This window comes from Rhipicephalus microplus, chromosome 2 (genome assembly GCF_043290135.1).
Source record: "Rhipicephalus microplus isolate Deutch F79 chromosome 2, USDA_Rmic, whole genome shotgun sequence".
NCBI lineage: Eukaryota > Metazoa > Arthropoda > Arachnida > Ixodida > Ixodidae > Rhipicephalus > Rhipicephalus microplus.
The window spans coordinates 266,510,315-266,530,693 of record NC_134701.1 but is presented as its reverse complement, the minus strand read 5'-3'; the positions used below and the strand labels follow the sequence as shown (position 1 = coordinate 266,530,693).

General features: G+C 47.2%; 1 protein-coding gene across 1 annotated transcript in view; it reads left to right on the top strand.

Annotated features, from left to right (window-relative positions):
* The first annotated feature begins 258 nt into the window (after positions 1-258).
* Positions 259-20,379, top strand: part of LOC119170026 (E3 ubiquitin-protein ligase RNF14) — a 40,544-nt gene continuing 20,423 nt past the window's right edge. Inside the window, exons 1-5 of the mRNA XM_037421042.2 lie at positions 259-491; positions 673-861; positions 3,908-4,035; positions 11,410-11,587; positions 14,099-14,206. Of these exons, the coding sequence (XP_037276939.1) occupies positions 687-861; positions 3,908-4,035; positions 11,410-11,587; positions 14,099-14,206 (589 nt within the window). The 5' untranslated portion in view covers positions 259-491; positions 673-686. The remainder of the gene's footprint in view (positions 492-672; positions 862-3,907; positions 4,036-11,409; positions 11,588-14,098; positions 14,207-20,379) is intronic.

Genomic DNA, 20,379 nt, shown 5'->3' with positions numbered 1-20,379 from the left:
CGGCGTTTCGCGTTCATTCGGCAGGCACTAGAAATCTAGAAGGCGTTGCCACCATTCACTGCTAACATTAACATTTCAAGGCTTATAAAACATTGAAGAAGTCATTTTAATCGCTGCATTAGAAAAACGATGCATATGGCTATATATGGCAAAAAAAGTGTCGAAACTTGTCACATAACCGCTGACAGTCGATCCAATCCACAAAGCCGGCCACCGGCTAAGAAAAGTCGGAAAAGAAAAGACGTTCCATCAGGCTTGCTGGTTATTTGTCCTTGATTGCTTAATCTTGCATACCCGGTAGTCAGCGCCGTTGCCTTCCCCGTAAAACACCCTGGACCCTCTCTTCCTTTTGTGTGAACGTTCTGGTTTTTATGTGCTGCGAGTTTCGGCTATGCGTGCGTGTGTAGTGCTTGCTGCGCGAGTTTTCGAACAGGCTTGGGCGATACACGCTGGGACACATCACAGATGATCATCTTGTGCGAACATTCAGAGTGAGTCCGGCTTTTTGAGGCTTCACATGCAGCGTTGCTGTACGTCGTCTCTTTAAATCGTCTTCCCTCCTCTCTGTCACCTCTTGCTGGATATGCCACAAGTGGATTGTGTTATCGCCTCTGCGTCACTTGCGCTTGCGTTCATTTGTACATTTTACTTCTTGTTGATCTTGTCCATTAGAAACGGTTGCTGGCATGGCAGACTGGGAGGAGCAAGAGAACGAGCTGCTAGTTCTGGAGAGCATCTACGATGCCTCGGTCTTCGGAGTGAGAAGAGGGAACAAAAGGTTCTGTCATCAAGGACACTTCCTTGCCCGCATCGAAGTTCCCAAGCCCTTCCACGTGCTGGTGCCGAGAGTGAATGCCCCAGGTGCGTCCACTACGGCTAGGAGTGTCGCCGTACTTTTTTACATTTTTCACAATGGTACAGAGCAGCGATAATTTAAGGGGTGTGTCTATTCCCCCGGCAACCGGGATAATTGATCAAAAAAATTTCTCCCGGCAGTCGCCTCTCATTGGCTCTCATAAGTCACGTGACTAACTGCCGGGATAAACTTTTTGTATAATTCTCCCGGCAACCGGTAGAACTTAGCCTAACCTATTCAACATAACCTAACGTAACCTAACCCAATGCATGCTGGGCCACGTCTGTCCAGTCAGTCCCGCATCCTAACCTAACCTAATCCAACGCACGCTAGGCTACGTATGCCCAGTCTGTCTCGCAGCAGCCAGTTTTTGCTCTTCTCACGGCAGTTAGTACGTGACGTATGACAGCCAATGGGAGGCGACCACCGGGAGAAATTTTTTTGAACAATTAACCCGGTTGCCGGGAGAATAGACACTGCGTAATTTAAGCGCATGGTTTCGTACCTATGAAACGATGTGCTGGCACACCATATCACTTATTAACATATTATCCTATTGTGTTTTAGTAAAGGAGAAACAGAAAATATAGGCATAGAACGAGATTGCATGTCAAAGACTAACGGTGTAGTAGGCAGTGTTGAAGACCAGGCACAAATTTAAGTTTAAAAGAGGACTTACATGTCCTTGAGGCAGTACAAAAGAAACCATTTTCGTTTCCATGGTATGCTCCATCAATGCTCTCCACACAAAGGAGCCAGACAACAGGTATAGGAGGTACTCACTGAGCTCTTTGCGCCAGACTGTGCTAGCAAGTGCACCGCTATACTTGTGGACCTTTAGCGATCAAGCATATGACAGCCTAATGTTTGGCTGCGCTGCACCTCACTAACCTGTTCTATTAGAAAAATATAAACATAACACAGCTGCTGAGAATTTCGGTTACACTCTGACGATAAGGTTTGCGCACAAGACAAGTATGGCAACTGCTGCATGAGCGCCACTTGTAGATGACCTCCAATGAAATATTCTACTTTATGTTTTTGTTGCCCACGATCTGTAAAACCACCCTTACCACAGGAGGCATTATCACGACAAGTCAGTACAGTTCACTTGGTTTGTGAACTCTGCATGCAGTTTAAATTGGTGAAAGCACCGTTGTAGTTGTAGGACAAAAATTTTCTCACGATGGTTTGCATGAACCACATGTCAGTGACAGCAAATGACAGAGCTGCTGCTAGTGTGTCAGGAGTTGCCATCTTCCCATGACGTCATCAGGTTTGTGTTCTCTTGTCACTGCAAAATTGACCTTTCGATATCAAAAGTAATGTGCGTTTTTAACGTGGTGGCATTAAAAATGTATTCAATGTGTTCCCAATCGGCACAAGATTCCTTTTTAGGGTTCTTGGCACCGGTGTTTCTATTTAGAGCAATAAACTCAGAATATTTAAAATTCATGTTAGTACTCTTTAAATGTTTTCAATCACTTGTGCAGTTGAATGTTTGTTAGTTGCTTTTTTAGCAGTTAGTGCCGAGTCCTCATTTGGTTTGCAAGCCATTGTTGATATTTTTTACTGTGTGAATCTTCAGTATTCTTCTGTCCACTGTAGACTTGTTGGGCCTCTAATAATGGCCACCCTGTTAGACTGCTTAGAACATGCATGCACACAAGAAATCTGGGAATACAGATTGTCCCTGTCTTCCATCGTTTGTCAGTGTACCTCAATTGAGTAAGACTACTTACCGCCACTGCTACAGTTCACAAGGCAGAATGACATTGTTGTATTTGCCCTTTGCTTGCATTATTGATGATGACATGTCCAGGATCTAAGAACTGAATTGTTCCATTGGTATGTTCTTGTACCGGGCGTGGCTACTAAAAGGCTACAAACTTAAATTTAGGCTGGGCAACAAGCAGCGCTATGTTTATTATATACACCCGTTTTGTCTGGGCGATAAGAGGGAACCATATATCTAATCAACCACAAATAATGTTGATATGTTTACTACTTTCACTTTAAAACTGTGTAGTGTTAACTAGTTTTTCTAATTTCGTATTTAATCTCTCTCTTTAAGAACTGACAAAACTTCAGGAAGAGATCAAATTTAGTTCAGTTTATGTAAGATTTTCTTAAAGTTCAAAAATGTGAAGTTGTCAAGTTTTGCTTGAAAGCATCCACCGTGCACATGCAGCGAAAATTTGTCAATTCGACCATCAAGCTGGAAAATCAGATAATTCGGACGTGTTTTCTTGTCCCGGCCAACATATGCAACGGTAATGTTATTAGACTATCATTAATTCAGTCACATTCAGCTGCAACACAGTCGATTCAGCCGATCCTTACAGTGCGCCTTGTGCAAAGCTATGCTAATGTGCGACGCAAAAGAAGGAAAATGGCATTCGTGGACAATTAAAACAAAGTGCTGTGTCCACACCACCATTTTCACCAGTTTTGACAATAGTTTTGTTCACATGCAGATCCACAATTTAGCAGCTTCTTTTTAACTTGATGCAGTGTGCACAAAACGTCATAAAACTCAAACTTAAACGACGTTGCTGAAGAGTATTCCGCCATGGTAAAGCTCGTTTACTACACTGCAGTGGATTAACTCTTAGTTGCCGGCCATTTTATCTGCAAAAGAACTGTCGTCCTGTGTATGTGGCAGTACACAACAAGGGAGGGGTTCAAAGCACGTTTCTGTCCAATTAAACAGAGTTGTTGCTTTGTGAACGAAGATGTATGATTACACAATATCTGCCTTTTACACTGTTATGCAAAATTAGTAAGGGACTTATTTATTCATCAAGAAGAAAGTGGAGTAATGTAACAGCCGTTTTTGCTTTCTTGATACTTTTGATAGTTCGGTTCTTTCAGACATTCTTTCCTGCCCTTTCGAATTTGAATTAGTAATGAAATTTTTCCCTTACGTATGTATAGCATGCTTGAATTCGTGTGTGTGACGGAACGTGCACATGTTGTGCAAAGCCACTGGTCCTAAATCATCACCTCCTTGAACTTCTCATGGTAATATGAGTTTACACTTTCTTGCAGATGAAATGCAGGAGATCGCTCTGGAACATTTGCCGCCCATTGTGCTGGACTTTCGATTGCCTCCCGACTACCCCTCGAATTCCGCCCCTTTTTTCTGTCTTAGCTGCCCCTGGCTCACCATAAAAGAGGTGATGATTTATTTTCTCGCACACATAGTGTTTGCAAAAGCAATTCCTTTTCTTAGCTAATCAACCTACGGGCTAGATATGGGTAAGATGCTTCGTGTTGATGCTCCGGCTTGCTTGTGTCATATTCGCACATATTTAGAACACAACGCAAGGAGCCCAGGCGCTAGACAAGACCTTGGTGTCCTTGTTAGTACGTTGTCCTTTGTGCATAGCTGTCAAACTTCTTATGTAGACTTACTAAGAACTCTATTGTCGTTGCTCGCAGCTGGTGATCTGAACACAAAGCACTGAGAACCAATTCACTGAGGAGATTGCTCTCCTGGATCGCGTAACACTCGTGGTTTTATCGACGAGCTCAGATGCCATGTTCTAGGATCCTGTCTGCTAATCACAAGACCTTATACTCACAATTTAATTTCTTACTCTGAAACTGTATGTCAGATCAGGCGTTAGCCAGTCGAAGCGTAAGGCATATCAACTGGCGAAAGACGTAGCTGTTGGCAAACAGCTCTTATGAATGAAAAGCATTCATGGCAAACAGAATACATAGCTGCCTAGTTTCCCGGATTTTTCGAGAGACTCCTGGATTTCGATCAGTTCTTAGGTTTGTATGGTTGTCAAGAAAATACCCTGTAAATCGAAATTCCTGTGTGTGATCTGGCCGCATTGACAAAAATGCAGCCCAATCCGATGCAGGCTTTTTGTGAATCCATCGTGTTTTATTGTAAACGAACTCAAGAGACATTCATCTGAATGTACAATAGAATTTCAATGATGCGAGAAACTGCCAAATATCAATTCTCAATTCGTGCAATTTCCTGCCGAAATCCCACTATGTCTATTGGGCCAAAATTCATATGTTCCGAATACTTTATCTTATTGCGGCCGGTCATATGAACTTTAGTACTGATACCGTTGAACGAAGGCTGAGAGCAGCATATTAGAAGCTTCGGAAGTGGGCACCAGCCGGCCACGTACTGTCTTCTATGATTCGTCTGGATGTCCTTTGCCACAACAATTGTGGATGAAACCGCGGTCGATTTTGACACGATCATATATGGCGATGACGTTACTGAAGGAACTCTGAAAGTTCGTGCGTCCAACGCTTGACCACTGAAATGACATTGCCGTCGACAAATGCTGCGAACAAAACTACTGTAGATGCGATCATAGCAAAAAAACTACTCGATTTTGAAGGCACGTGCACTGCCAGTGCATGCAGGTTGAAAATGGAATTACCATTTCCTGCAACCACCGGGCACGAAACCTCAGTCATGGCGATGCGATCACCAATAGCGACTACTAATTGAGGGCACGCGGCTAATGCAGTGATACATTAAAGACAATAAAGACGTAGATAAAGCTAGAAGTGTTTTGGTGTTCTTTTCGAAAGAATCTAGTAATGTTCCTGTTGATCTGCATACTTTGGTTATATACTTTGGCATACTGTTTTCAGGAGGCCTCAAGCGAAGCTTCGACCCACGCTTTCGTGGCAGCCAGCTGCGTCATCTCGTTGGTTCAAGTGTGTCCCTAAAAGACATGCGCTTGTTCTTTTCACAGAAATATATTTTGCTAGTTGTTTTGATTTCACGAAATTTTCGGATGTACGAATATTTGCGCACCCCCTTTGAGGCTCATATTGTCTACTGTAGTGGGGAAACCCTACCGTCGTGTGTTAGATAAGACCGCAATGCCGATGTTTACAAATCGATTTTTATAAATTTACGGGGCCGGTCGCCTAGCCTGTATCAGAAAAACTAAGGGCAGCAACTGATGGAGGTGCGTTTGCTGTACGACGAACTGCCGAAAATCCACTGCTGCAGCCGCCAATGCGGCGAAGCCTCAAGAACGTGCCGCCTTCCGAACGCAGATCCAACGTCGATACTTCGCGGCCAGGAGAATTTTTGGCGGCGCAATGTCGAAGCAGAGGTACAAATTGTCGTCGCCGATGATCCGATGCCACGACCCAACTGCAACGCAAGTCGACAAAGTAGCGACCATGACGTCCTGATCGATAGCCACAGCGTCACAGCTCTCATAGACAGCGAAGTAGACTATTCTGTCATCAGTGGGACGTTCGCTGCGAAGTTGAAGAAAGTTAGGACAGCCTGGGAAGGCCCCGAAATTCGTACTGCTGGAGGTCACCTAGTTACGCTGTCAGGAATCTGTACAGCCAGAGTCACCATAAACAGCGAGATTTACCCCGCAAGCTTCGTCGTACTACAGCATTGCTCGAGAGATCTCATCCTCGGTAGGGACTTCCTAAGCATCCATGCTGTCATCGACCTGAGAACAAAATCTATAACACTATCCACAGAAACAGCACTGCCGCCGCACATGTCGTCAGGAAGGCACACCTTGAATGTGCTGGACGACCAAGTCACCCTTCCTCCTCGCTCCAGCGTCAGCATTTTCTTCGGCACTCAAGAATCAAGACATGCAAGTCATCGTTCAAGGCGACCAGCACCTGTTGATCAATAGCCGAGCTGCGAGAAGGGAATGCAAGAGTGATGCTCACGAGCTTCAGCAACGAGTACAAGCGCGTGAGCAAAGGCACGACGGTTGCCTACATCGAAGAGATACTGGAAGCCAGCAATGCTTTCGCCCTCACCGATTTCACCAAATCTACTCCAATGACTGAAACCCCTCAACCAACTTTCGACGTTAATCCAGGCCTTTTGACGCATAAACAAGACCAGCTCAAAAACGTTCTCCTAGAATTCAAGAACTGTTTTTCGTCGTCATCGAGAATTCGACAAACTCCTGTCGCGAAACATCGAATCGTAATGCAAGAAAATGCCAGGCCACTCCGTCAGAGCCTCTACAGAGTTTTAATGTGAGAACGCCAGGCCATAAAGAAACAAGTCGACGAAATGCTCCGTGATGACATTACCCAGGCTTCAAAGAGTCCATGGGCGTCACCGGTTGTGTTAGCCGACTCAACAAGATAACGAAGAAGGACGTGTAGACGACACCCTTGATCGACTCCACAACGCCAAATACTTTTTATCAATGGACCTCAAGATAGGCTATTGGCAGATCGAAGTAGACTAGAGAGAGACCGAGAAAAGACTGCGTTCATAACACCAGACGGCCTCTTCGAGTTCAAGGTCATGCCCTATGGTCCTTGCTCGGCGCCTGCGATGTTCCAGCTTGTTATGGGCACTGCTTGCTGGATTGAAATGGCAGACTTGCCTCGTGTACCTGGACGACGTCGTCGTGTTTTCCTAAAGCATCGGCAACCATCTCCAGTCCCTTAAAGCTGTACTCGGGGTTCGTACAGGTCCTTGAAATCCTTGAAAACCCTTGACTTTGAAAAGTGCACTTTGAAGGCCCTTGAAAGTCCTGGAATTTTTTGCCATCCTTAAATACTTGAATTACCTTAGTGGTACACTCTCATATCAACATTGTCACCTCCTAAATATGGTACATCGATGTTTGAACCTGTCAAACTCCCCATTTCTGAAACAGTAATGCGGCGTGGGTGCACATGATCCCATTTTGAAAAAGTGCATGTGAAAACAAAAAACTTCATGGCGAGGGTGAAGCAGTGAATGTGATAGCAAGAAATTAGAATGTCACACAAAGAAGGGCAAGCAACCTCATATATGCAACGCGCCGTGCAAGCACGAAGGACGCACGAAAAGAAAGCGCACAGGACGAGTGCTGATGAACGACTGTCAGAGCTTGACACTGGAAGCGTGCTGCTTAAACAGATCAAGAACGGTGCTAGAAAAGAGCACACATGTATCCGCTTGATGAGTGCAAATTAACCACTGTCTCAGTTTTTACTTCTTGGTTGTTGAGCAACGGGCTGGGAGTGTCAGCTGTACACAAGCCGGCACTCTTGATGGGGTGGTGCCATCAAATTTCAAGCCTATAGCAAGCACCTTGTGGGTTTAAGAATATATTTTAAGTCACTTCCCAAGTGTACCTAAATGCTCATTCTCGTAATCGAGGCCCATCGCGAGCACGTTCAACACTGACGTAACTCTACAGGAAGGGCAAAAAACGTCACACTTGATCTGTAGTCAGCTGAGTGACTTAGACTTCTGCCCCGTACATACCGGCAAAGCATCGCGGCTGCTGCAGGTAGCGGCAAGCTCGTTTTGAAGGTGCTTGTGTGGACACGTGTGCGAGAGCTGACACTACTCAGCATCACGCGTGCAAAGCTTTGTGATCACGTGACTAAGTCAGCTACACTGCTACGTACCTGCACAACTCGGTCCCCACAAACAGGAACTTAAATTGTCAATATCAAAAAGGTGACAAATTATATAGCGAGAATCACTGAATCTTGGTACGTGTATCGTGCTTATTGGAGATATAACTAAAGTTTGCAGCAAAGAACACGCAAGCTACAAATATTGTGGCATGACCTCTTTAAGGCCTGACTACACATACACGTTGAAGCCCATCAGCGCATAACTTTCCGACATGACATCGTGCCCTCTCCCTATGAAGAGGGTGCGAGAAGTTATTAAAACTACACTATTTTTTTTTATAATTGCGATATCCATATATTGTAAGTGCTATAAAATTGGTCATTTTAGAAAATTTTATAGTGAAGAATTCCAGCTTAGCATGCCATTTCGAGTCCTTGAAGAACTTGCAACAAATCCTGGAAAGTCCTTGAATATCCTTGAATTTTCGCTTTGTAAATCTGTACAAACCCTGTGTACTTCAAGCAATCAAAACCTCCCCTCCAGACTCACCCTGAAGCCAGAAAAGTGCCGCTTTGCCTACGAGCAACTCTTGTTTTTAGGACACGTGCTAAGCAAGTCCGGAGTATGCCCGTTCGCAAAAGACAACATCCATTGCTGCATTCCTGTCACCCACTGACAAGAAGGCCGTGCGTTGATTTCTCGGCCTCTGCGCCTATAACAGGCGTTTCGTCAAAAATTTCGCCCGCATCGCCGAGCCACTCACTAACCTGACAAAGACCGATGTCGATTTCAAAGGGGAAACCCCGCAGGAAAAATCATTTCAAAAACTAAAACGATACCTGCAGACACTGCCAATACTTGCTTATTTCAACGAAAACGCTGACACTGGAATCTACACCGGCGCAAGCAGTGTAGGGCTCGGAGCCGTCCTGGTGCAAAAGATTGACGGACTTGAAAGGGTCATCAGTTATGCGAGCTGGTCACTATCTAAGGTGGAAGTCAACTATTCCACAACAGAAAAGCAGTGTCTCGCCATCATCTGGGCTACCTCCAAGTTTCGTCCTTATCTCTACGGCAGGCCTTTCAAAGTTGTGAGCAACCACCATGCCCTTTGTTGGCTAACTAACTTGAAGGACCCTTCAGGTCGCCTCGCACGGTGGAGCAACTTCAGGAATTCGACATAACCGTCGTTTACAAGTCGGGGCGAAAGCACTCCGATGCTGACTGCCTGTCTCGCGCCCCCGTTGACCCACTGCCGCAGGACAGCGAAGACGGCGACTGCTTCCTGGGAACCTTAAGTGTCGATGATTTTGCAAAACGACAGCATGCTGACCCTGAAATCAAGGGCCTTGTGGAATTTCTAGAGGGCAAAGCTGCCGTTGTTTCAAAGGTATTCAAGCGAGGACTAGCGTCGTTTTTCTTGTGTAACGGCATCCTCGTCAAGAAAAACTTTTCACCACATCGGGCCAACTACTCCCTCTTAGTACCTTCAGCATTATGTCCAGAAGTTTTGGATGCTCTACATGATGACCCGACGGCTGGACACATCGGTATTTCCCGTACTCTCGCAAGAATACAGGAGAAGTACTACTGGCCTCGAGTTGCCGTCGAGGTCACTCGTTACGAGAAAACATGTCGAGACTGTCAGCAAAGAAAGACACCGTCGACTAGGCCAGCCAGACTTCTCCAGCCTATTTAGCCACCCCGCCGATCTTTTCAGCAAATCGGCATGGACTTACTGGGGCCATTTCCGACGTCGATTTCCGGAAACAAATAGATTGTCGTAGCTATTCACTACCTCACCCGCTACGCCAAGACAAGGGCTCTGCCCAAAGGCAATACCACCGAGGTAGCAAAGTTCTTCGTCGAGAACATCGTCCTGTGTCACTGAGCTGCAGAGGTCCTCATCACAGACAGAGGTACGACCTTTACGGCGGAACTATCTCAGGCAATCCTCCGGTACAGCCAGACAAGTCACCGCCGGACCAGCGCCTATCATCCACAGACCAATAGCCTCACCAGGCGTCTTAATAAGACTATCGCCGACATGGTGGCCATGTACGTCGACGTTGAGCACAAGACGTGGGATGCAAACCTTTCGTGCGTGACCTTCGCACACAACACGGCCGTTCAAGAAAGGACGCAGATGACGCTGTACTCTGTACAAGCTGGTGTCCACAAGGAGCACAGCCACAATGCTCGACGCCATGTTCCCCAACGTTAGTGACAAAGAAAACATCGACATGACTGTCTATTTACAGCGCGCCAAAGAAGCTCGACAACTCACCCGCCTGTGCATCAAAAATAAGCAGACATCAGACAGTCGCCGTTACAATCTTTGACGAAGCTACGTAGAATACCAGCCCGGCAAGCGCGTTTGGTTGTGGACGCCGATACGCTGACGAGGACTGAGCGGAAAACTTCTGCGACGGTACTTCGGACTGTACAAGGTAGTTTGACGTCTCTTGGTGCACTCGACTACGAGGTTGTCCCCGACAAAATCACAAACTCTCAACGGCGCCGTGCATGTCCTGAAGTTGTCCATGCACGTTAAGGAACATAATGACTGTATTATTTGTTTCTTTATAATTTTGCTTTATTGCTTATACCTATTTTTTGTTGTACTTTTTTTTAATCTTATTTTTGTTGCATGCATCTTTCTCTTGTATTTGTCTTAAGCATCGTGACGCCTTTTTCAGAGGAGGGTAATGCCACATTCCGTCCTCAAGTTTTGTTATTGCGGCGTTTCACTGTCAGTAGTTCTCAGCGCAAACCATGCCTACAGTGCATCGTTCGAGAAGCTTCGTGATGGCAGTAGATTATTTTGTTAAGATTACACCCACTTTATGAACATTATAGATTATCCTGAAACCTACGTCGCCGTCAGCGATAACACTAGAATATTCGATGGCGAGGGTATAAATGCTGAAACGCTTCGCCGCTTGTCAGTTGATCGACGGCCGACACTTTGTACGCCGCTGTCAGTACAAGTCTGCTACTGTGATCTAACTTTTCGTTTACCGGGCACAGGTTCGCCCAAATAAACAGTTTTATCTTCAACATACTTTCTGCTTCTTCGTCGATGTCATGATACCGTGACAATATGTATAACTCGCAACATTCATGCTTTAAATACTTTCAAGGTTGTCAATGTTCTTACATTTTCATGGTTGATGTAAAGCTGATGATCTCAGTATTTTTTCTGCAGCTGGAGCAGTTAAGCCAGGCGTTGGATCGCAGTTGGGCACAAGACCCCTTCACTGTGGTTCTGTACCGCTGGATGAATTTGTTGGACACGGAAGCATCCGACATCCTGCAACTGAAATCTAGCCACAGCCTGGTACCACTGTTCAAGGAACTGAGCAGACTTCGCACGTTTCCCTTCAGTAAGTAGGCGGTGGCCATGATTTTTTTATATGTGCCATTGTTGTTCATCCATAAAATCATAGATGAATAATTCCAAATTGCTCATCCAAACAAATCCAGAATAAACAGATGCAACACTCTTCTCCACCTTTTATTATCAATATACGTAGTCAGTAGCATTGCTGTTCTACTGTGTCTCCTAAGTTTGTGCTATGTCGTGATGACACAATACTAAAGAATATCGCACTAGGGTTGATATTTCAAGATTGGCTTTATTGCCAGACTTAACATGTGATAAGTTTCTCAGCCTCCGTGTATGCAAATTGTCTTCTTTTACTAACTAAAAATTTGTGGTAGAGACTATTCTAAGTTGAAAATATGCTTTTGTGCTTTTTTAACAAACTTCTGTAGTACGATCAAACACACATATAACAGTATTTAAGTGTCAAGGAAAATCTCATTGTTGTTACTAAGAATCGTTGAAAACGGTTTCCACAAAAAGAAGCAGTGCAGGGTACGGCACACTGTTGTGAGAGAATGATAATATTGGGTGGAACGTGCCGTGATAGGGATGACACAGATGCAGATTTTTTGGACATTCTTGAAAATTTGGAATCTAGCACGGCACCACTACTAGCGTCATAAAGCCAAAGTCAATGAACATCCAAAATTTCGGTGAAACTCGTTGAAAGTCTCGTTATTGCGACTTTTGTTTTGCTCAAAGTGCTTATAACTGATGCCACTATTGTGTTGATGATCTTGCAAGCTAAAACCAGCGCTGTTTCAAGCTGACACGATCCGCTTGCGGCTGTAGCAGATTTCAAAACTCAGTTTCGCCGCAATGCCAGAATGATGTGCAGTGAAGTATACCGGGAACCGAAAGGGGCTGCTGTCACATTGTAAGGCAATACAGTCGAACCTCGATATATCGAACGGCGCGGCGATCACGAAATAGTTCGATATATCCAGAATTCGATATAAAAAAAATCACAAAAAAAATGCGTCAACAGCTTGCCGAAAACAACCAACGAACCATTCAAGCGTGGTGCAGTAAAAACTCACTTGAAGATTCAAACATAGTATTTATTGTGTTGGTTTAAAATATTGAAAGAGTAGCCAGCTTTTTGTTGGCCATGGCGTGTTTGACGACTGCGTCCTCAATATAGTCTAGCGATCCATAAGTGATAGGCCGGTGCCTTCAATCGCGCTGCAGTGGCGGCGCACAAGGGCCAAGGCAGCTACGACCTCAACTGATGTCGGGAGCGGGGCAACATCAGCGCTTGTGGGATCCACCTCGGCAGTGTCTTCATTTGGCTGCTCAGCAGTAACTTTGGCGACAATCTCCACATCCGTGAGCTCCGCCGTTCGGAGTTAGGCCTGTCGCGCACCACAGGCTTAATTCCGAATGCACGAACACTGCGAGCACAACGACTGATGCCTGCCGAGGAGCTTGCAACAAGTGCGCAGTGTGCCGTTGACACCATAGAGGCTGCAACGACTGCAAGCTGCAAGGCTGCGGCGTGAGTCCGGGTGTAAAGCGCGCACATGGCGCGCCAACGCCAGCTCGCCTGACTGCTTTCCCTTTCCCAGCGGCAGCGTGGGCCGCGTCCGAGACAGTCGTCTGCGTCCTTTCCCTCCTATACTTTCCTCCTCAATCTTTACCTCCCACTCCTCCTTCCCCCGCGCGAAGCCGTGTCGGTGCCTTCGTATTGAAAGAAAATAACAGCTCCGCGCTTTTCTCTTCACTTTCCTCATTCAAGAACCTCTACCGCAAGGCTGTGGCGCGCGTACGCCGCTACGTTAAAGAGGCGCTCTCGGCGCCATCAATGTGTGCAACATTCGTAAACGCCCGCCGCTCTACCCCTACTTTCGAGAGTTGCGGGAAAGCTCGCCGCCTGTCAATGGAGCGCGGGCGGTTTGGAATGGCTGAGTTCGATATATCCATTATATATCAAACTTTGTTCGAAATAAAAAATCAATAATGCATGCGATTTCCCGCGTGATATAGGAACCGTTCGATATAGGCAATAATTCAATATATCCATGTTCGATATATTGAAGTTTGACTGTACCACCTTGATGTGGCGTGGAGTGCCTGTTCATGTTTGGAGAAGTGATAGGGGAGGCACACATTGCTGGAGATACCCAGAAGATTGCAACTCTACTTCTGTAGGTGGTGGCCATTGGGGTGATGGGGGAATGGGCAGCCGCTTGAGTTTCTCATTTCATCCTTTATAATGATTTTGCATTCCGTTACTTTTCAGCATGGAAACCCAGCAGCCAGACTTCATCGTTATAACCGGTAATGCAGTGTAAGCTAGGATATTTATTTAATCATAGAGAACATACAAAAGTCAACAGTGGCAAGTACTCATTGATCTAACAGTTATACTACTACTACTGAAACGGGTATCGTTATAAATGGGTGTGACTGTAAATTCGTTTGTGGCAAGCGTTTGGTCCTTAGTTATGCCAATGTGTTGCTGTAGAATGATCATTTTAATTAATATTTGTATTTTTCAACACCGCAGGAAGGCCAAGATTAAAAAAGTGCTACAGGTACCATGGCTGGGGACACACTGATATTCGCATCTTTAAGGAGGCAGTAGACCCACAAACATTGGCTACTTTTCTTACGGGTGAGTTCTTCATGCACCTTTTAGCTGAGTTGAAATGATGTAGGGCGAACTCCAGTGCGGCCAACATTGTAAACAGTCTATATTGATATCTTAGAAGACAGCTTTGAGCCTGTGTTACCGAAGTAACAGAATGCGTCTGTCCGACGACCGTTGACAAATTCACTCATCAATCGACTCACTCAGACTAAAATTGGGTTGTGAGTCGGAGAGAGTCTGGCTGAGGAAAATTTGAGCAAGTCTGAGTCCATGTGAGTTCAGTTGAAGAAAGTATTGGTGAGTATGAGTCGGAGTGAGCTCTTAGAGCAAGATACATTCCTTCAGCGAGTCTGAGTGAGGACCAACTTTTTGGTTAAACCAGGATATAAGGAAATTTTGGAATTCTCGCGAAAATTCGTTGTAGAGAGGATTTCGTTATATGTGGGTTCGGTAAGAAAATACAGAAAAGAAATGCACAAATTAAACAATTGGGGAACTGCAGGCAGAACTAGCCCAAAACACTTATTTAGCGGTAAAAAGCTGCATTCATCGGCGGGTTCTTGCCATCGCCGTCATGTTCCGTAACAAGTGTAAATTGATTTACGAGCAAGTAAAAGGGCGCAAGCACCGCTGAAGCAGAGATCAAATGGGTCGGCCCATCTCTATCGCCTGGAAGGCGCACAAGATAACATTTCCCACGTGTTAAAACTGCCCTCGAATGCCGAAACAGAAAGGAAACGACCCGTCTTGAATGAGCATGAAAAAAACGCAGGAGGAGGGGGAAAGGTGGTCGGTCGAGTAGCATGGGTGAACTTTGATATTGGTACGTGTATGAAACTGTCACCCCGACACAGCTGAATTGGCACCCAAATGAAGAAGACGACAACGTGGTTGTAGTGGGTTGGACTCTCGAGCTTCTCCCGTTGGCCTGCATGACTGTGCGCTCTTTAAGATGTTAGCAAGACCAGCTCTCGGTGAATAAATCTTCCCCGTAACATCTTTTGGTGGAGGTGCTGGGTAGTAATTAGCGACGCGAAGGAATGTTCTTGGTCTCTTCCCCAAGAGAAGGCCACATTCTTTTTGAGGAGATCCGTGAGGGGCCTAGCAATATCCGCAAAGTTGAAGACAAAACGGTGGAAGTATGAGCAGAGCCCAATAAAACTGCGAACTTCTTGTGTGGAACGCGGAACCGGGAATTCTCGGACTGCACGGACTTTGTCAGGGTCGGGTTGAACACCAGTGGCGTCAACAAGGTGGCCGAGTAGTTTAATCTGCCGACGTCCAAATGAACATTTCGACGAATTCAGTTGGAGACCAGCGCAACGAAAAACGTCAAGAATTGCCGAGAGACGAGTCAGGTGGCTTTCGAAGGAGCGCGAGAAAACTATTATATCATCCAGATAGCAAAGGCAGGTTGACCATTTGAAACCGCGAAGAAGAGAGTCCATCATACGTTCAAACATAGCCGGGGCATTGCACAACCCAAAAGGCATGACCTTGAATTGGTAAAGGCCGTCGGGTGTGATGAATGCTGTCTTCTCGCGGTCGCGGTCGTCGACCGAAATTTGCCAGTATCCGGATCGAAGGTCAAGGGTCGAGAAATAGTTGGCGCCGTGGAGGCAGTCGAGCGCATCATCGATTCGGGGTAAAGGATAAACGTCCTTCTTGGTGATCCGATTCAGGTGGCGATAGTCGACGCAAAAGCGCCAGGTGTTGTCCTTCTTTTTTAACTAAGACCACAGGGGAGGCCCAAGGACTCGGTGAAGGCTCAATGACGTCTTTACTCAACATTTTCTCGACCTCCGTCTGTATAACTTGGCGCTCAGCATGTGACACGCGATATGGGCGTTTGTGGAGTGGACTGGCGTCGCCGGTGTCGATGCGGTGGGTTACGGCACTTGTGCGGCCCAGGGGACGGTCGTCGACGTCAAAGATATCCAGGTAAGAAAACAGAACACCCCGGAGCGCCGCAGTTTGGGAAGGTAAGAGGTAGCTGGATATCATTTTGTCGAGGAACGCCTTATTTTGCGACGTGATGACAGGTTTCGCCATGGTCTTAGTGTCAGGTGTAAAAGAACAAATCGAACATTCATCAAGGGTGGAAAGATCGGCTAAAGTGATGCCTTGGGGAAGAACTTGGGTCGACGTAGAGAAGTTCAGAACTGGAAGTAGCACCGTGTTGTTAGCAACAATCACTATAGTATGTGGTAGTGCGATGTGGTGCGTAAGGGTCAAATCAATGAGGGGAGCTACCAGATAGTCTCCATCAGGAACGGACGGGAAGGGCGACAGAGGAACGTACATAGCAGCCTGGGGCGGTAGCCGTAGAGACTCCACGGATCGTAGCCGAGTGCGACTTGGAGGAGTGAAATCGGAGCGCAAAGGCAATTCGAGCCGTAAGATACCGGTAGAACAATCGATGAGGGCGGAGTGGGCGGTTAAGAAGTCAATTCCAAGGATGACGTCGTGTGGGCAAGCATCGAGGACTGCGAAGAGAACGGAAGTGTGGTGGCCAGCAACAGTAACGCGGGCAGTGCACATACCAAGCACCGATGTTTGACTTCCGTTAGCAACTCGAACAGTAGAGAACATAGCTGGTGTGAGAACTTTTTTCAGGCGAGATCGAAGTGTAGAACTCATAACAGATACTTGGGCACCAGTGTCAATTAGAGCAGTAACGGTGTGGCCATCGACGAACACCCGAAGTAAATTGCGTCTTGAAATTGTAGCCGGTTGAGAGTTTTCGTTCCGAGTCGTCAACGCAGCGCCACCTCCAAGAGCTGCACTCGTCAGTTTCCCGGGGAATGGCCAGAATAAGCCGGTGACGGAGAGCGGTGGCGTTGAGGGGAGCGTGACAGCCGACCCTGAGGTGACGGCGAGCGGCTTGACCAGTTTCTTTGGGCGACGACGTCAGCGTAGGACGGTTCGGAGCGTGGAGATGAACGGCGAGCTGAAGAGTCCTGAATATGGTCATCCGAAAAACCGGGTTGCGAATAGTGTCCACGGTCCTGACGGCGGTCGACATTACGAAAGCTTGGCCGGAAATACCCCCTGTTGCGACAATGGCGGGAGATGTGCCCAACTCGAGAGCAAGAAAAACAGGTGGGTCGATCATCGTGCGTACGCCACTCAGATGGATTTCGGTAGCGTGGTGGAAACCGAGGAGTCGAAGCTGCCGCAGCGACAAGTGGGGCAGAGTGGTGGTCAGCGTTGTGGACAGGAGTGCTCATGGGCTGCGGCTGGGGAACCGGGACGCCCAGGTTAGCAAACTCCTGGCGTACGACGGCTTGAATGAGCGAGACTGTTGCCCAGTGGTCTTGCGCAGGGGGCTGATAGGAAGCGGGTGCCATGGCTTCCAGCTCCTGGCGAACAATCCTTGCGATATTGGCAGGAGGCGCAAGTGAACGGGGTGCTGCAGAATCCTCGCAAGACGAAGTCGCAGCAGTGTTTGGTAGTCTCGCGATGTGGTGGGTGATTCGCCTGCTTTTTGCTTGTTCAAATCGTCGGCATTCGGATATGATGGAGTCGACAGCGGTGCAGTTCTTGCACATTAGTATGTTGAAAGCATCATCAGCAATGCCTTTCAACACGTTGCTGATCTTGTCCGCCTCGGACATGTTTTTGTCCGTCTTCCGGCACAGTGCCAGTACGTACGTCTTGGATGTACGTGACGTACGACTCCGTCGAAGATTGAACACGCGACGCGAGGTCCTGCCTGGCTGCCATCTGACGAGCAACTGACCGACCGAACAAATCGCGAAGCTTTTGCTTGCATGTGTCCCAGCTGGTTAATTTTTCTTCATGCGTCTCATACCAGGCGCGTGCCGTACCCCTTAGGTAGAACAGAATATTTGCCAGCATAAGCGTTTCGTCCCACCTGTAGTGCTTGCTGACGCGCTCGAATAATGCGAGCCATTCTTCTACGTCCGTGCTGTCCGTCCCGGAAAACGTGCCAGGGTCGAGAAGATGGGGGGGAATCACAGGTGATGGAGCCGGCGCGGATGGCGAGGCCTGAGTGCCAGTTTCAGGCATCGCGGCTGGAGAAAGCTGGCGTCCACAGCGGAGTTCCAGAGCCGGGTTGTGTGAAGAACCCGCTGGAAATAAATGGAAATAAATGGAATTCTACAACTGGAAATAAATGGATTGCAGTGGCCACAGTCTATGCCACTCGGTATGCAATCACTCGAGCGCTACCAACCAGCTGCGCAACCGACGTTGCCGACTTCCTGCTGTACGACATTATTCTCCAGCATGGCGCTCCGACTCACCTGCTCACAGACCGTGGTCGCTACTTTCTATCTCGTGTGGTTGATGACCTACTCCGATCTTGTGCTACCCGTCACAACTTCACCACATCTTACCACCCTCAGACTAACGGCCTTACGGAGCGCCTAAACCGCACATTGACGGACATGCTTTCCATGTACGTATCTACCGACCACACTGATTGGGACATAGCTCTTCCGTTCGTAACCTTCGCCTATAACTCGTTGCGTCATGAAACAGCGGGCTACTCCCCTTTTTATCTACTCTTCGGACGTCATCCCTTACTGCCCTTCGACAGACTGCTTTCATCAGACCACCCATCCTCCACTTCGTACACTCAGGATGCGATCACCCGGGCCCTCACGGCACGCGCGGTAGCGCGCGCTCGGTTATTGTCGTCGCAGACAGCACAGAAGTCCCTTTACGACCGTCGACATAGAGATGCCGTTTTTTCTGCGGGATCTCTTGTTCTCTTGTGGCTCCCATCTCGACGTGTTGGCCGCTGCTAGAAACTACTATCGCGATACGCCGGGCCCTACCGAGTCATTCGTCAGGTCACACCTGTGACCTACGAGATTTCCGCTACCACAAACTCATCAGCTGCTGCACCCAGAACGGAAGTAGTCCACGTTTCTCGTCTCAAGCCCTACAACGCCGACTCGCTCATTTAACAGGCACCAAGACGGTGCCTTACGGGCCGGGGTGATGATACGTGTATGAAACTGTCACCCCGACACAGCTGAATTGGCACCCAAATGAAGAAGACGACAACGTGGTTGTAGAGGGTTGGACTCTCGAGCTTCTCCTGTTGGCCTGCATGACTGTGCGCTCTTTAAGCCGTTAGCAAGACCAGCTCTCGGTGAATAAATCTTCCCCGTAACAATATTAAGGACGTGGTCGCAATATCAGGCACGGGTGTTATCTCGGCAAGCATCAGTGCGCTTTCAACGCGAAGAGACTGTGTGGAAAGAGCACCTCTCTGGAGCTGCCGTATTTGCTTACACCAGCGTTTGTAGAAGTTCTGCGATATCGAACCCAAAAGAGTTGGATGCCAGCCTTACTTCGTATATAACATTAAAATTTGTTAGTATTGCATTCAACGCGGCGTCATGCTGTTGACAGAGCTAATCGGCTAATCGCGAGAACTACGGTCCTGCAAACTCTCGAAGCTAGACGATACGCGTGACGGGTCGACCTCCGAAGATCCATCTTTGTCACCATGGTCTCTGGAAGTTTCTATCGGTGCCTAATCTGACATCTCCTCGATAGTGTCATCGGTGGCCACATCATGTGCGCGCAGTGAAACCATACACGCCCACACGACGTCGAAAACGAAGGGTGAACGACACGGTTTCTGCGGGAAACTGCAGTGAACTCCCGTTAAGGGGAACTCTGTTAAGATGAATTCTCACTTAAGAGAAACAGCTTGGGAATTTTTGTTTGGTTTCCCATGGACTCAATGAAAAAGAAATCTGCGTAGCAGGCCTCTTCTGTTAAGACGAACTCTCGCAGCGACCAACAAAGACTGGCGTTAAGTATAGTGGAGAACTGAAGAACCATAAGGGCTTGGCTATAGGGAAACTGCATAAGAGGGCGTGGGGGTGGGGCGAAAAAAAGTTAAATAAAACTGAAAATTGCAACAAAGATTGTATGTGCATTGTGATCACATGAAATCAAAACCACATATGCGGCACTAGCACTCCCATCAGAGGAGTCAGATGCATTGCCATCCCCATCATACAATGGCGCCTGAGCACACAGGGGCTGCACACATTATATCTGTTCCCAGTGAAATGTATCAAATTGTGATGTGCCATTTTCGTTATGAAAGTGCACAACAAAGGAAGGTCATCTTGCACACTGAATATGGCTTTGTCGTGTCTTTTTTGTGTGCCCGAGGCTTATGATTGTGAGTAGCGTAAATGGAGATC